At 46.9% G+C, this 17,467-nt stretch overlaps 1 protein-coding gene across 1 annotated transcript in view; it reads right to left on the minus strand.

The window, feature by feature from the left end:
- The window catches only part of LOC117371519 (histone deacetylase 7-like), a 48,543-nt gene that overhangs the window by 6,083 nt on the left and 24,993 nt on the right, over positions 1–17,467 (minus strand). The window contains exons 17-18 of the mRNA XM_055221849.1: positions 15,614–15,733; positions 6,223–6,320 (exon numbers count right to left, since the gene is read on the minus strand). Coding sequence (XP_055077824.1) covers positions 6,223–6,320; positions 15,614–15,733 — 218 coding nt within the window. The remainder of the gene's footprint in view (positions 1–6,222; positions 6,321–15,613; positions 15,734–17,467) is intronic.

Consider the following 17,467-nt stretch of genomic DNA (forward strand, 5'->3'; position numbering starts at 1 on the left):
CTAAACTTCATTTGAGGGAAATGTGATTTTGTTTGTAAATGAAGATCCTTCGATTCATGTGACACACTGGAATAAACTGATCTGACTGGACGATCATGTTTGGTTCTGGTCATTGTTTTTATGCCAGCTCAGTTTGAACTGAAAATGTAAAATATGTAAAGATGTGTGAAGAACTAAATATAAACTAAATATTTAAAGGTTAAAACCATATTTCGGAACATTCTCCATCGAGATAGTTATCATGTTGTACTACAGCCAAAGGAACCAGGTCTGTGGAGGGGCAAGCCATGCACAGTAGCAATGTTTGATTTAATGTTAACTTCTAGCTAATTTGGTCTATTGATCCTTTGCAGCTGAGGTGATCAACATTCCCTGGGGTGTGATGCTAACTGGGGGCACTGCTTTGTCTAGGCGTGTTTTTGTTTTAACGCAGTCTGACCAGAAAAAAAATGACTTATCGGGAGCCACAACAGGATTATGAAAATCTGTTGTTCAAATCCATTTTGTATATATATATATTTGGTAGATTTGACAGTGTTATTTCACCATGAAACTGCGGAACATTCCACCATAGACATGCATGTAGAACACCTCTCGTATCAGTAGAATGTTCTGTCAAAGTGTTTTTCTGGTTCTGACATGGATCGTTTTGCTAATGGTAGATTTTGATTATATTTTATTTTTACATTGGCTCCGTCTCTGTTTACATCACAATCTTTATGTGTTTGCTCCAAACTCCACGTGGCTCTGCTCTGAAAGAGGAGGAGAAAGAGAAAGAGAGGAGCGAGGAGGAGCGAGAAGAAGAGAGGAGGAGTGAGGAGAAGTGAGGAGGGGGAGATTCTAAGGCTGCTGGGTAATTAGACAGAATAGGTCCCAGATGCTTGTGTCAGTGACGTGAGAAGAGAGACGAGCGAGTAACTGAAACCAGACGAGACCAAAGCTTTGAACTGAGCCGAAAATCAAAAACACACAATATCAGGACAAAAATCAGCCATGTTTAGACCTGGTTTAGTCCTGTTTTGGTCCTGGTTTAGTCCAAGTTTAGATCTGGTTTGGTCCTGATTTAGTCCTGATTTAGTCCTGGTTTAGTCCTGGATTAGCCCAAGGTAAATCCTGGTTTAGTTATGGTTTCGACCTGAATTCAACTTGGTTTTGACCTGGTTTAGTACAGGTTGAGTCCTGATGTAGTGCGGGTTTAGTCCTGGTTTAGTCCTGGTGTAGTGCTGGTTTTGACCTGGTTTGGTCCTGTTTTAGTCCTGGATTAGTCTTGGTTTAGACCTGGTTTAGACCTGGTTTAGTCCTGGTTTAGTCCTGGTTTAGTCCTGGTTTAGACCTGGTTCAGTCCTGGCTTAGTCTTGGTTTAGACCTGGTTTAGACCTGGTTTGATCCTGGTTTAGACCTGGTTCAGACCTGGTTTAGACCTGTTTTAGGTCTGGTTTAGACCTGTTTTAGACCTGGTTAAAATCAGGTTTAGTCCTGGTTTAGTCCTAGTTTAGTCCTGGTTTTATGTCTGGTTTATAACTGATTTAGACCTGATTTAGACCTGGTTTAGTCCTGGTTAAGTCCTGGTTTAAACCTGGTTTAGACCTGATTTGGAATTGGTTGTGACCTGGTTCAGACCAGGTTCAGACCTGATCTAGTCCTGGTTTAGTCCTGGTTTAGTCCTGGTTAAGTCCTGGTTTGGGGCTGTCTTAGACCTGGTTTAGACTTAGTTTAGACCAAGTTTAGTTCTGGTTTAGATCTGGTTTAAACCTGGTTTAGTCCTGGTTAAGTCCGGGTTGAGACCAAGTTTAGCCCTGATTTAAACTTGGTTTAGTCCTGGTTTAGTCCTGGTTTAGTCTTAGTTTACACCTGGTTTAGACCTGGTTCAGTCCTGGTTTGGTCCTGGTTTAGATCTAGTTTAGGCCTGGTTTAGTCCTGGTTTAGACCTGGTTTAGTCCTGGTTTAGACTTGATTTAGTCCTGTTTTAATCCTGGTTTAGAGTTGGTTTCGCCCTGGTTTAGTTCTGGTTTAGACCTGGTTTAGTCCTGGTTTAGTCCTGGTTTGGTCCTGGTTTAGACCTGGTTTAGTCCTAGTTTAGACCTGGTTCAGTCCTGGTTAAGTTCTGGTTTAGACATGATTTCAACCTTGTTTAGTCCTGGTTTAGACCTTATTTAGTCCTAGTTTAGTTCTGGTTTAGTCCTGGTTTTAGTCCTGGTGCAACCCTGGTTTAGAACTCATTTAGTCTGAGTTTAGACCTGGTTTAGACCTGGTTTAGTTCTGGTTTAGTCCTGGTTTACACTTCAATTAATTGTGGTTTAGTCCTGGTTTAGCCCTGTTTTTTTCCTGGTTTAGTCCTGGTTTAGTCCTGGTTTAGACTTGTTTTTGTCCAAGGTTTGTCCTGGTTTAGAGTTGGTTTCGACCTGGTTTAGTCCTGGTTTATTCCTGGTTTAGACCTGATTTAGTCCTGGTATAGTTCTGGAGCCATGCTTTGAAGGCGAGATTGCTAACATACACCAGATTAAACAGATCAGATCAGGGATGTTTTGGAATGTTCCACAGTGTGGCATTACTTACAGAAGAACACGTGATTTACAAAGGAATTTTAGCTAGAACAGTACTTGTAACCAAACCCCTCCCCCATAAGAAAAGTGACACAGTGCAGCTTTCACATCAGAACAGGCCATACAGGAACAGAAAGAACAGAACAGAAAGAACAGAACAGAAACAATAGAAAGAACAGAACAGGAAAAAAAAACAGAAATACCTGGAGCTGTGATGAAACTGCTTTTCAGCTGCTTTTAGTTTGGGCTCATGTTCTTCTGTCCTCGTTTATAGCACATGTTTACAGAGTCAAGAAGAGAGGGTCAGAGGAGAGAGACAGAGGAGGGGGTCAGAGGGGAGGGTCAGAGGAGTAGAGGAGCAGAGGGAGGGTCAAAGGAGAGGGTCAGAGGAGAGAGACCGAGGAGGGGGTCAAAGGAGAGAGTCAGAGGAGGGGGTCAGAGGGGAGGGTCAGAGGAGTAGAGGGGCAGGGGGAGGGTCAAAGGAGAGGGTCAGAGGAGAGAGACAGAGGAGGGGGTCAGAGGGGAGGGTCAGAGGAGTAGAGGAGCAGGGGGAGGGTCAAAGGAGAGGGTCAGAGGAGAGAGACAGAGGAGGGGGTCAAAGGAGAGAGTCAGAGGAGGGGGTCAGAGGGGAGGGTCAGAGGAGTAGAGGGGCAGGGGGAGGGTCAAAGGAGAGGGTCAGAGGAGAGAGACAGAGGAGGGGGTCAGAGGGGAGGGTCAGAGGAGTAGAGGAGCAGGGGGAGGGTCAAAGGAGAGGGTCAGAGGAGAGAGACAGAGGAGGGGGTCAAAGGAGAGAGTCAGAGGAGGGGGTCAGAGGGGAGGGTCAGAGGAGTAGAGGAGCAGGGGGAGGGTCAAAGGAGAGGGTCAGAGGAGGGGGTCAGAGGAGTAGAGGAGCAGGGGGAGGGTCAAAGGAGAGGGTCAGAGGAGGGGGTCAGAGGAGTAGAGGAGCAGGGGGGGTCAGAGGAGAGGGGCAAAGGGGCAGCGGGTCAGAGGAGACGGTATATTTACAGACTCATGAAGAAGAAATTAAAACCTGTTTAAAGAGGAGGTGTTCCCTCTTTAATACAAACACTACGAGGACAAAAAAAATATCAGTGATGCTTTAGTCCCGGTTTAGACCTGGTTTAGTCCTGGTTTAGACCCGGTTTAGTCTTGGTTAAGACCCGGTTTAGTCCTGGTTTGGTCCCGGTTTAGACCCAGTTTAGTCCCGGTTTGGACCCGGTTTAGTCCTGGTTTAGACCCGGTTTAGTCCTGGTTCAGTCCTAAACCTGGTTCAGTCCTAAACCTGGTTCAGTCCTGGTTCAGTCCTGGTTCAGTCCTGGTTCAGTCCTGGTTCAGTCCTGGTTCAGTTCTCTTTCGTTCAACACTGTAAATCTTTCTAAATCAATATAAATGTGGCCTGTATTTACTCAGACCCTGAACAGTTCACAATTTTGACGCCTTAAAAAAACTAAAGGCACAAAACAAGACACTTTAAAGCTGCACTGTGGAACTTTCCTGATGCAATGTCATTGTTTTGCTCTGAATGTTCCATGGCAACAGTTACAGAGAGAGAGAGACTATGGTATGACATTTCATTAGATGCTATATAATAATTGAATATGACAGTTATCTAACAGTCAACTGGAGAATAGAGGTGAACAGAGGAGAGGGTCAGAGGAGAGGGTCAGAGGAGAGGGTCAGAGGGTCGGACAATCAGAGAAAAGGAAAAAGTCACATTGATCAATCCCTGGAGTAAACAGAAAACTGAATGTTAAAGAATGTTAGCGTGTGTGTTAGCATGTGTGTGTGTGTTAGCATGCATGTTTGTGTTAGCATGTGTGTGTATTAGGGATGGGACGATTTACCATAATATTGTTAATCACGATAAAAAGGTTCTGCAGTTAATTGTTTGTGGCATTTTTTAATCGTGATTATAATCGTGATCATCGCACACGATTATAATCGCCTTTACAGCACCAGACTGCCTCATGCTTCCGGTTTCAATACAATATTTAGATGTTAGTTCTGGTGTTTGCCCACAAGGGGGCCCTCTATCATAACAATGAAACTTGTTAGCTTCTGTGTCAATTCTTAGTTGGGGTTTGTTCTTCACCTCAGTCACCGTCATGGCTCGTGAGCAGTGGATCTGTATCCCGGTGATGGTGCACATTTATATCCTCCACTCAAGAAGGTGAAGTCTGATGTGTGAAATCATTATGGATTTGGAAAAACAAGACCAGCCGAAAGAAGATACGGCTCCGTGGGCAAACAACAGCAACTTGCACGCACATTTACGAGACAACCATACTGCACTGTTTAACAAACTTGAGCTGAAAATGTCCATTGTAAGTAACATACTATGTGAAATAAACTATTGAATGTAGTTTGTGTCACAACCCCAATTCCAATGAAGTTGGGAAGCTGGATAAAACTGACTGGTTGAGTGTCCATGGCATGGGGAACTTACACATCTGTGAAGGCGCCATTAATGCTGAAAGGTACATGCAGGTTTTGGAGCAACATATGCTGCCATCCGAGCAACATCTTTTTCAGGGACGTCCCTGCTTATTTCAAATAGAAAATGACAAGCCACATTCTGCATGTGTTACAACAGTGCGGCTTTGTAGTAAAAGAGTGCAGATACTAGACTGGCCTGCCTGCAGTCCAGATCTTTCTCCCATTGAAAATGTGTGGCACATTATGAAGCACAAAATACGACAACGGAGACCCTGGACTACTGAGCAACTGAAGTTGTACATTCAGCAAGAATGGGAAAGGATTACTCCTGCAAAGCTTCAGCAATTATTGTCCTCAGTTCCCAAATGCTTATTGATTGTTGTTAAAAGGAAAGGTGAAGTAACACAGTAGTAAACATGCCCCTGTCCAAGCTTTATTGGAACATGTTGCAGACATCAAATTGAAAATGAGTGAATATTTGCATAAAAACAGTAAAGTTCATCAGTTTGAACATCTTTGTCTTTGTAGTTTATTCAGTTCAATATAGGTTGAAAAGGATTTGCAAATCATTGTAGTCTGTAGTCTTTTTTTTAAGTTTTACACAGCGCCCCAACTTAATTGGAATTGGGGTTGTAGTTTGGATTTGGATGAATCCGTGTTTCTGTCTTGCTGTTTCTGTTTTGCTTTCATTATGTTAGTGCTAGCTGAACTACATTATGTACAGCTGATTGCACAGCTTGCTAGCAGCGGCGCATGACCTGGCGTCCACATATGTGGACAACACATTTTGGGTTGTCTAGCCCACAATACAATCTTTTCTCTATTAGGTCCTGCTGTCCACATATGAGGACATTATACTGCTTTGGTTTAATAATTATCGTGATGATATCGTTAATTGCGATTATTTTGGTCACAATAATCTTGAGTCTAAATTTTAATATCATCCCATCCCTAGTTAGCACGTGTGCGTTAACTGTGTGTTTGTTAGCATGCGTGTGTTAGCATGTATGTATGTTAGCATGTATGAGGGTAATCCACTGGAGCAGAGCCAGAAGAGAGCAAGGAGTTTATACAGAAGAGAAGGAGACGACGGAGAGACAGAAGACAAGAGAGAAAAAGAGATAGGGAGGAGAGAGAAAGAGAGGAGAGGAGAGGAAGAGAGAACAAGGGATATGCACAGAAGAGAGAGAGTGGGAGACAGAGAGATGAGCAGGAGGAGAGAGAAAGAGTGCGCGTGTGTTACCGAAAAGCAGCGAGGTACTCTGCATCACCCATAGGGGGCATCAGTCCTCCACTCCAGGCCACGTTCACATTAAAGCCCTCCCCCGCTCCTTCCCCCACCTGCAACACAACAGGTACATTTTAGTCCCGGTTTAGTTCTGGTTTAGACTTGGTTTAGTCCTGGTTTAGTCCTGGTTTTGACTTTGTTTAGATCTGGATTACTCCTGGTTTAGACCTGGATTAGTCCTGGTTTAGACCTGGTTTAGTCTTGGTTTAGTCCAGGTTTTGTCCTGAATTAGTCCTTGTGTGGACTGGTTTTGGTCCAGGTCACAGGTGATAGGTGCAGAAGACACATTTCACGCATTTCAGACTTTGATAAAAATCTGGCCTAGTTTTCATCAGTTTGTAAAGTTTATAATTTTACTTCCTGGTTGGACACATGCAACAGTGACATAACTGTTACTTAGCAACTATAATGTAAACAAGAGCAAAACCAAAGACTGTATATATAAATGGACATAGCTAATGCTAGCTGCCATGTTCCAAACAGGAACAGGCGCGCATCCGGCTCCATCGGCTCCAGTTCACTTTCTGTGTAAAAACTGTGTCCCCTCTCTCTGTAACTGCTGCTGTCAGACTCGTCATTTTGGTTTTACATGTTCGTATTAACCCGCTCTAGATGATCCTGAGGTTTTTATTTCACTATTATGTCTGTAAATCAAGATATTGCCTTTCTGCACTGTTTTCCCCCCTCCCTTCTATATCTGAGCCTGGAACTGGGTGGAGATTTGGGGTCCTCCCATGCACACCTGCACCTAATCAGCAATTAAGCTGCACCTGGGGAGGACAAAGGGAGCCAGGACCTGACACTCAGCACCAGATCGCCCGTGTATTCATTGTGGTATGAATCTGCTTGGCTCAGTTTCATGTTTTTGCTCTTTGTGACTCATTCTAAGTTGGATTTTTTTGCTCCTCGTCAGATCCCACTCCCTGGACCCGCTCAGCTCCTCTGTGTCTGATCCTGCTCTCCACAATCGGTACGAATCTCATCTCTTCTGACCCAGCTCACCTCTACCTGACTCCCTGATCGATCTACCTTCATTTGCACATTTGAAACTGGCAATAAACATTGTTACACTTTTCCCTGAGTTCTGTTTCTTTGGTCCCTCCTGTCAGTCATTACAACAGAACGATCTGGCCCTAAACCGGGCGTTTTCGCACCACGGACCAACATGATCAAACCATCCAGACCCTGCTCAACTGTAACCACACTCTGACCCAGGAATTTTCCCAGCTCTCCAACCAGGTCTCCACTCTGCTCACTCTCCCGCCCTCAGCTCCCGCCGCCGTCATCTCTGGGACCACCGCAGCGCCGCGCCCTCCAGAATCGAGAGGCACCAATTCGGACATGTATTCAGGTCATGACTGCTGAGGAGCGCCTACGAGGCCGCTAGGTGGATGAGTGCCTGTATTGTGGCCAAAAAGGGTGCCCATGAGTAGGACTGGAAGTACTGGTGGGTCAGCAACACATCCCAGAGAAGAAAAATAATAAATTTTAACTCGACGCTACCTTGTGCTTTTGCTCTATTGCCCTACCCATCTTAGCCCTCATCGACTCTGGAGCGGAGGAGGGTTTTCTAGACCAACAGGTGGCCAAGTAGTCAGGGGTAGGGCTGCAGCCACTTAAGCTACCCCTCACAGCCCTAGCGCTCAATGGGAGGCTGCTAGCCAAGGTTATGCATGTCACCGAGCCTGTCACTCTAGTTTTGTCCAGTAACCACCATGAAACAAGGCAGTTTTATGTAATTTCTGCTCCCATTATGCCGCTCATCCTGGGCAATCCCTGGCTGGTGACTCGCAACCCCACTATTGATTGGGCTAGGGGAAAGGTGTCAGAGTGGAGTCTTTCTTGTCAGGCAAACTGCTTACAGTCTGCCCTGTCTCCAGCTGGGAGCGCCAACTCAGTCTCCAGTCATCCTCCGGACGAGCCGGATCTCTCCTCCATGCCTAGTGAATATCATGATCTCAGGGACGTTTTCAGTAAAACTGTCACTTCCTCCCCACAAACCATGTGACTGTGCTAGAGACCTGCCCGGCGCCAAAAAGGACAAAACATTATGACCATGCATTGACTTCAGGGGCCTCAACAATATCAGCGTTAAAAATAAATACCCATTGCCACTCATCGACTCTACTTTTACACCACTCCACGAAGCCGCCATCTTCACCAAGCTCGACCTTCGGAACACATATCACCTGCTGCGCATAAGGGAAGGGGACGAATGGAAGACTGCCTTTAAAACTCCCCTAGGACATTTCAAATATCTAGACATGCCTTTTGGATTAACGCTGCTCCAGCAGTCTTCCAGGCTCTCATCAATGATATGCTTCGGGACTTTCTCAATTGTTTTGTATTTGTATACTTAGATGACATTCTGATTTTTTCTAAGTCCCCTCAGGAACACCAACACCATGTGCTCCAGGTTTTCCAGCATCTACTGGAAAATAAACTCTATGTCAAGGCAGAGAAGTGTGAGTTCCACGTGGATAAGGTCAGTTTCCTGGGGTTTATTGAGGGGCGTGGACAGGTAAAAGCCGACTGAGAAAAGATTAAAGCAGTCACTGATTGGCCTACACCTACCAACAGGAAACAATTACAAAGATTTATTGGGTTTGCCAACTTCTACAGCTGTTTCATCACGGACCTTAGTCATGTTGTCGCTCCCCAAAGGCTTGAACCCCACAATCGATTGTACCCCTGTGCCTTTTTCTCTCGTCGCTTTTCCCCAGCTGACAGCAATTACGATATGGAGGAGGGGGCGGAGTATGCTTTTCTGGTTTGGACAGATCACAAAAACCTATTTTACATTCAATCCGCCCAGCATCCCGTAACATCAAGCCGGATGCACTCTCACGCCAGTTCTCCCAAGAGGATACTACCACTTCTCTGGGGCCCATCATATCCCCTACCTATGTGGTCGCGGCTGTCCATTGGGAGATTGAGGACCTGGTCCGGGAGGCTCAACGCACCCATCCCGATCCAGGTAATGACCCACCTGGTACTCCAGATCCTGTCCGCTCCAAGGTACAGGAATGGGTCCACTGCTCTTGGTTCGACTGCCATCCAGGGGTCAACCGCACACTCTCCCTCTTGTCTCAGCATGCCAGGTGTGTGCCGGGGGTAAAACCTCCCACTCGCCACCTTCCGGTCTACTACAACCGCTACCAGTCCCGAAACGACCATGGTCCCATGTGTCAGTGGACTTTGTGACGGGCCTTCTGCCATCTCAAGGTAACAGTCATTTTCACTATTGTCGACCGTTTCTCCAAGGCAGCCCATTTCCTCGCCCTACTGAAACTCCCGACTGACAAGGAGACTGCTAACCAAATAACCAACCATGTATTCTGACTCCAGGGGATTCCAGTAGATATTATTTTGGACTGAGGGACTCAATTCACATTCCAAGTTTGGTGCCCTTTCTGTGAGGGTCTGGGTGCATCTGTGAGTCTCACCCCCAGACCAATGGACAGACCAAGCAAGCTAATCAGGACTTGGAGACGGCGCTACGCTGGGCTAGGGGAAAGGTGTCGGAGTGGAGCCTGGAGCACATTCCTACTGTGGATCGAGTACTCGCACAATTCCCTGGTGAGTTCCGCTACCGGTTACCTCCCTAAGGTACCAGCCCCTACTCTTCCCGTCGGAAGAAAAGGACCTGCTTTTACCTTCTGTGGAACACCACCTCCAACACTGCCACATGGTCTGGAGAAGAACTAGAGCAGCCCCTCTCTAATCTGGGGCCAGGACAAAAGCAGCTACAGACCGGCATCGCATCCCCACTCCCCAACATCAGCCAGGTCAGTCAGTTTAGCTCTCATCCAAAAATATCTCACTCAAAACCGACTCCCGGAAACTCTCTCCCTGCTTCCTGGGCCCCTTCAAGATCACAAAAATCATCAACCCATCCGCTATACGACTTCAACTTCCTCCTTCCGTCCGCATCCACCCTACATTCCACATGTCTCCACTCAAGCCCCTCCATGTCAGTGACCTGGTGTCAGTCGTTACGACAGACATGAACATTAATAACAGAAAAATCAGGTGCCTTCTTTCCCCGAGGTTGCTGTTGCTAGCGCTCATGCCAGCGTTAACAACAGGTTTGACTGACAGTTGCTCAGTGCCCGCTCCCTGCTAAACCAGTGGTGCGGGAAGGGGTGTCACGTTCAACAGCCTCGCTCCTGATTGGCGCTTTGGTTGCTATGACCCTTGTCAGAGCCTGGCTTCACATTAGCCACTGTAACTGCTAGCCTAATGAGCTTTGTGTGGAGCTGAAGCTGTGGTGATGTCACTCAGTCACTTCTTCACAGTTTGTGGTTAGACGTGTCCAAAGGACACAACAGTTTTGATTAGGCTTATAAAAGCACGTGAGAGCTGTATTTATTATATGAAAAAGCATCTCTACTTCCTATATTTTTAAACTTTTATGAACTGATGTAAAACTCAGATAAATATTTATCTTTCAAACCAAACCGAGTCAAAAACATAAACCTGTCATTAGCACTTTTAGTTTTGATTGAGTTTGCGTGAGCGCTCTTTAGCCCCGCCCCCTGTAAACCACAGATGGAACTGTTTGACTTTTAATTAAGTAAAGACGACACTCTCAACCCCACACTCTGCAACGTGTGTCAAAGATCTCAGCATAAATCTTTCCTCTCTCATTCTCTCTCCTCTCCATTCTTCTCTCTCTCCTCTACCTCGTTCACTCCCTGTTTTTCTCTCTCCTCTCCCTCTTTCTCTCTTTCTCTCACAGGAGTCACAGGGGTCACAGGGGTCACAGGGTCACAGAGGTCACAGGAGTCACAGGGTCCCAGGATCACAGGGGTCACAGGGGTCATGGGGTCAAAAATACATTTATACTTTCATGTTCAGTTTCTTTATAACAAATATTGCTTAAAGGCAACAGATAAAGCAAATGTGTCTTTATTGAGAGTTGCCAGGTTCTAACACTTTTCTCTCATCAGCTCCGAGTGTTTTTACAGTGATTCATGTCCGTTTGAATAATCCTGCACTGTCCTGTCTTTGAGGCTTGAGTGCTCAGAAAATGACAGACACATGTTTGAGGCGGCTTTGTTTTTAGCTGACTTGTTTAAAATGGCTCCTCAGGCCTGTGTTTAGGAGCAGCAGCTCTACTCCGAGCTCAAACTGCATAAATATCACTTTACTTGAAATATAACTTAAGTCTTTTTATTTTTTATTGTTAACGTCTCATTATTTTTGTGTTTGTCTGAACTTGACAAACATCTTTAAACCTGTCACTCTCTCACAGCTCATTACCTTTCTCCCATCTTCCTCCCTCTCTCCCCCATCTCTCTCTTTACCCCCTCTCTCTCTCCTTCTCTTACCCTTTCTGCCTCTCCTCCTTTTTTATCTCTCTCTCCTCCCTCCATCTCTTTCTATCTCTCTAGTTTGACGCCCCACTCATCCTCTTCTCTCTCTCTCTCTCTGAGTTTGACGCTACGCTCCCCCTCTCCCGATCTCCTTTTGGCCCATGTCTCCCTTAAAGAGTCGTGATCTTGGACCGGCCGAAGTCCTGGATCTCGGCTAGTCTCTTTGTAGTTTTGGAAGGCCCCGCCCCCTCCATCACTCAGACTGACAGAAGCAGAGTTCACTCAGGGTTTGACTGACAGGCACTGGCAGGAGAGAGAGGGGACGAGGGAAGGATGGCGGGAGAGTGGGAGGGAGAGAGGAGTGAAAAAGAAGAGAGAGAGGAGGAAAGAGGAAGAGTGAGATAAGAGAGAGAAAAGAGATAGAAAGAGAGAGAGAAAGAGATGGAGGAAAAAAGGAAAGAGGGGGAATGGTGGAGGCAGAGAGGGAGAGTATAGATATCACAGAGTAAAGTGGGGAGAAAGAGGAGGACGAAAAGAAGAGAAGAGAGAGATGAGTTGAAGAGCAGGGAGGGAGGAACAGAGAGATGGAGAGGGAGAGAGAAAGAAGCAAAAGATGAGGAGAGAAAGAACATGTTTGTGCACATATGTGTGGACGCGATGTACGAACGACAAACTGAAACCACATGAGTCTGAGTCTGGAGGTTCTCAAACTGGGGTCAAAGTCCTCTTGAGTTACACACTCTGGGGTTACACTCTGGGGTTATACTTTGAGGTTACACTCTCTGGGGTTACACTCTTCAGGGGTCACACACTCTGGGGTTACACTCTCTGGGGTTACACTCTCTGGGGTTACACTCTTCAGGGGTCACACACTCTGGGGTTACATTCTCCTGGGGTCACACTCTGGGGCCACACACTCTGAGAATACACACTCTGGGGTCACACTCGCTGGGGTTACACTCTTTGGGGTTACACTCTCTGGGGTTATAAACTCTGGGTTCACACACTGGAGTTACACTCTCTGGGGTCACAGCCTCTGGAGTTATACATTCTGGGGTTACACTCTATGGGGTCACAATCTCTGTGATTATACTCTCTGGGGTTACACACTCTGGGGTCACACACTCTGGGATTACACACTCTAGGGTCACACACTCTGGGGTTACACACTCTGGGGTCACACTCTCTATGGTTACACTCTCTATGGTTACACTCTCTGGAGCTACATACTCTGGGGTCACACAGTCTGGGGTTACACACTCTGGGATTACACACTCTGGGGTCACACACTCTGGGGTCACACACTCTGGGGTCACACACTCTGGGGTTACACACTTTGGGGTCACACTCTCTATGGTTACACTCTCTATGGTTACACTCTCTGGAGTTACATACCCTGGGGTTAAACTCCCTGGGGTTACACATTCTGGGGTTACACACTCTGCGGTTACATACTCTGGAGTCACACTTTAGGGTTACACTCTGGGGTTACACTCTCTAGAGTCACACACTCTGGGGTCACACTCTCTGGGGTTACACTCTGGGATTACACTCGGGGGTTACATTCTGTGGGGTTACACACTCTGGGGTTACACTCTCTAGGGTTATACTCTCTGAGGTTACACATTCTAGGGTCACACTCTCTGGGGTTACACTGTCTGGGTTTACACTCTGGGGTTACACATTCCGAGGTCACACTCTCTGGGTTTACACTCTCAGAGCTGACACTCTCTGGGCTTACACTCTTTGGGGTCACACACTCTGGGGTTACATTCTCTGGGGTCACACTTTGAGGTTACACACTCTGGGGTTATACTCTGGGTTTGCGCTCTCTGGGGTCATACTCTGGGGTTACATTCTCTGGGGTTACATTCTCTGGGGTTATACTCTCTGGGGTTATACTCTCTGTGGTTATACTCTCTGTGGTTACACACTCTGGGGTTACACTCGGGGGTTACACATTCTGGGGTCACACTCTCTGGGTTTACACTCTCAGGGCTGACACTCTCTGGGCTTACACTCTGGAGTTACATACTCTTTAGGTCACACTCTCTGGGGTCACACTCTGGGGTTACACACTCTGGGGTTGCACTATCTGAGGTCACACTCTCTGGGGTTACACAGTCTGGGATTACACTATCTGGGGTTATGCTCTCTGGGTTACACACTCTGGGGTTACACTCTCTGGGGTCACACTCTCTGGGGTTACATTCTCTAGGGTTATGCTCTTTGGGGTCCAGTCACTGGTAGAAATGATCAGGTGTTATGGTTTACTTCATACAGTCTGAGTGAGTGTCAAATGAAGCTCATCAAGGCTAGCAGTTATATGGACCAATTTGGAGTCAATCAAACCTGTTGCTAATGCTAGCAGGAGCAACCTTGGGGAAAGAAGGCATCTGATTTGTCTGTTAGTAATGTTCATATCTTGATTTATAGACACAATAGAGAATTAAAAACCTCAGGATCATATAGAGCTGGTTTATACGAACATTTAAGACCAAAATGACGAGGCTGACAGCAGTAGTTACCGAGAGAGGGGACAGAGTTGATGGAGCCGGACGCATGCACATGCTTACACGGCAGTTAGCTATGTCCATTTATATATACAGTATATGATGGTAAAGTACAATATAATCAATAGAACTGTGTTTGACCCCTGACCCCATCTGGAGTATGACATCATCCGATTCTACAGTCTGAAAACACAGGAATTTGAAGATAAAATGTAATGGACAATTTACTTCCATAAGAATGTTAATTTATTTTTTCCGCATGGGAGGATCTAGACGTCAACATCAAATAAAGCAAAGAAAAAATAAATATAAAAATATATATAAAAGTGTTATAATATAAAAATAATAAACTGAAAGTTTACTAAAGTAAACACATATTTGTTCTTTTCCTGTGTATTACACTTTGGTTCAGCTCAAATTGTTTTAAATGTGATATAGAAATAAAAAGGAAAAGCTTATGGAGAGTGAGAAACAAAAAGGTATGAGAAATGGTAAAACTGCCTTGTCTTTTTGTTAGCATCATTGTGCTTATTAAACCCATTCATAGCGATAATAAACAGGTAAAGGTGTAGCAGTGAAAAATAGGCTTTACAAACACATTAGATCTGATGTAATAGAATGTAATGCCACACTACGGCACATTCTCTGACTGTGAGTGCCACCTCGGAGTCTTTTATTGCCCCTCTGACATCACCGCTGCCCCCTGCTGGTTTTAATGGAGGTTTACCGCACCAGACTCCGCTTCACCACATCCAAAAGTACTGAGCTTTATGGGAAAAGTACTCTCTATCCGACCATCATTACTGCGGGAGGGGGAGAGGAGGAGGATGAGGAGGAGGGAGTGAGGAGGGGGAGGGCATCTGGGTGAAACCAGAGTCATTTCCTGTGTATTTCAATAAACAAGTAGACACTGGCATCCTGTTATGAAAATGTAACACATGGAGGTTTTTGGAAATGAACTGAAAACAGACAAACACAAGAAGAGAAAGCGAGAGAGGAATGAGAGAATAAATATAAATGTATGGAAGAGATTTAACAGAGGAAAGTACACACCACCTGTCTCCATGGAGATGTGAGTGCTTTGCCTGGAATGTTCCACAGTCTGGCATTAGACACATTCATATTGTGTTGATGTAATTGTGAAACATGCACATACTGAGAGTGGGCTCGCTTCTCCACAGACCTGACCTGCATCTTGGCCTGGTGGTGGCGGCGCCTGCTTGTCCCATAGAGATAGATGTGTTTAATGCCAGTTTGTAGGATATTTCAAAGCGCTGACATCTCCATACAGACTGGCAGAAAAGTTACAATGTGCTTCTTTAACTGTGGAGGTGTTCTGGATCACAGGAGGCGGTTGGAGTTTTCCTCAGTATAAACTTATATCAGTCCTGCCCAGATGCAATACAGCTGTATGCATAGTAGCAGTAGTATTTGTAGTAGTAGTATCTGTAGTAATAGTAGTAACAGTAGTAGTATTTATAGTAATAGCAGTAGTATTTATAGTAGTAGTAGTACCTCATTGGGGTGTCCGCTGCCTGGGAAGAAGGCTCCATGGTCGTAGCGGTGCAGAGACATGTATAGGACACGGGGGTCACTGTAAAAGGCGTCCTGGGTCCCGTTGCCATGGTGAATGTCCTAAACAGTAAAAACAGGGATTACAGGCCTGCCCACCAGCTCCATATTTAAAACTATACTGTGATACTTTTCTGGTGGAGGGTCCGGCACCTGCTTATCTTATTAAAATGTTATTGCTAAGGGATGTCACACAGTGTGGCATTAACTATCTTTCACTTATTCAATTACAGGTTTTTATACTGCAGGAAATACTTGGTCTGGTTAGTCACCCACTTGTCTCCATGGAGACAGCAAAGTTTTACACCAAACTGTGGAACATTCCAGGCAAAAAACAACAATATGTTTCAAACCCTCTACTAACTGAAAAAACAGTTGAATAAACACGCTAGCAGTTAGCAGAGTTAGCCATTAGCTGCTAGCAGAGTTAGCCATGGTACAGTGTTCATATTCCAGAGCTGATGTTTGCACACGTGGACAGATTCTGTTGTGATGCGTTCAGGACCCAGTGTTTGGTCGTAAACAAGAGCGTGATCCAACTAACTGCTCCCAGATGCAGTTCTACATCTGCATAATTATATTCAGACATCTTTAAAAGAGCAGGAGGCACACGGAGCACCAGAGCGGAGCGCCAGAGTAGAGCGCCAGAGTAGAGCGCCAGAGCAAGAGGGGGTACACGGACCACCAGAGTACGAGGGGGCACATAGAGCACCAGAGCAGGACGGGGTACACGGAACACCAGAGCAGAAGGGGGGACACGCAGCACCAGAGAAAGGAGGGAGCACACAGAGCACCAGAATAGGAGGGGGAATATGGAGCACCAGAGCAGGAGGGAGCACACGGAGCACCAGAGCAGGAGGGAGCACACAAAGCACCAGAGCAGGAGGGAGCACACGGAGCACCAGAGCAGGAGGGGGCACGTGGAGCACGAGAGCAGGAGGGAGCACATGGAGCACCAGAGCACACGGAGCACACGGAGCACACGGAGCACACGGAGCACACGGAGCACCAGAGCAGGAGGGAGCACATGGGGCACACGGAGCACCAGAGCAGCAGGGAAGACGCGGACCACCAGAGCAGGAGAGGGGCACACGGAGCATCAGAGCAGGCGACCAGAGCAGGAGGGAGCACACAAAGCACCAGAGCAGGAGGGAGCACATGGAGCACCAGAGCAGGAGGGAGCACATGGAGCACCAGAGCACGAGGGAGCACATGGAGCACACGGAGCACATGGAGCACACGGAGCACACGGAGCACCAGAGCAGGAGGGAGCACATGGAGCACATGGAGCACCAGAGCACGATGGAGCACATGGAGCACACGGAGCACCAGAGCAGCAGGGAAGACGCGGACCACCAGAGCAGGAGAGGGGCACATGGAGCATCAGAGCAGGCGACCAGAGCAGGAGGGAGCACACAGAGCAACAGAGCAGGAGGGGGAATATGGAGCACCAGAGCAGGAGGGAGCACACGGAGCACCAGAGCAGGAGGGAGCACACAAAGCACCAGAGCAGGAGGGAGCACATGGAGCACCAGAGCAGGAGGGAGCACACAAAGCACCAGAGCAGGAGGGAGCACACGGAGCAACAGAGCAGGAGGGAGCACACAGAGCACCAGAGCAGGAGGGAGCACACGGAGCACCAGAGCAGGAGGGAGCACACGGAGCACCAGAGCAGGAGGGAGCACACGGAGCACCAGAGCAGGAGGGGGCACGTGGAGCACCAGAGCAGGAGGGAGCACATGGAGCACCAGAGCACACGGAGCACATGGAGCACACGGAGCACACGGAGCACCAGAG

This window comes from Periophthalmus magnuspinnatus, chromosome 5 (genome assembly GCF_009829125.3).
Source record: "Periophthalmus magnuspinnatus isolate fPerMag1 chromosome 5, fPerMag1.2.pri, whole genome shotgun sequence".
NCBI classification, from domain to species: Eukaryota; Metazoa; Chordata; class Actinopteri; order Gobiiformes; family Gobiidae; genus Periophthalmus; species Periophthalmus magnuspinnatus.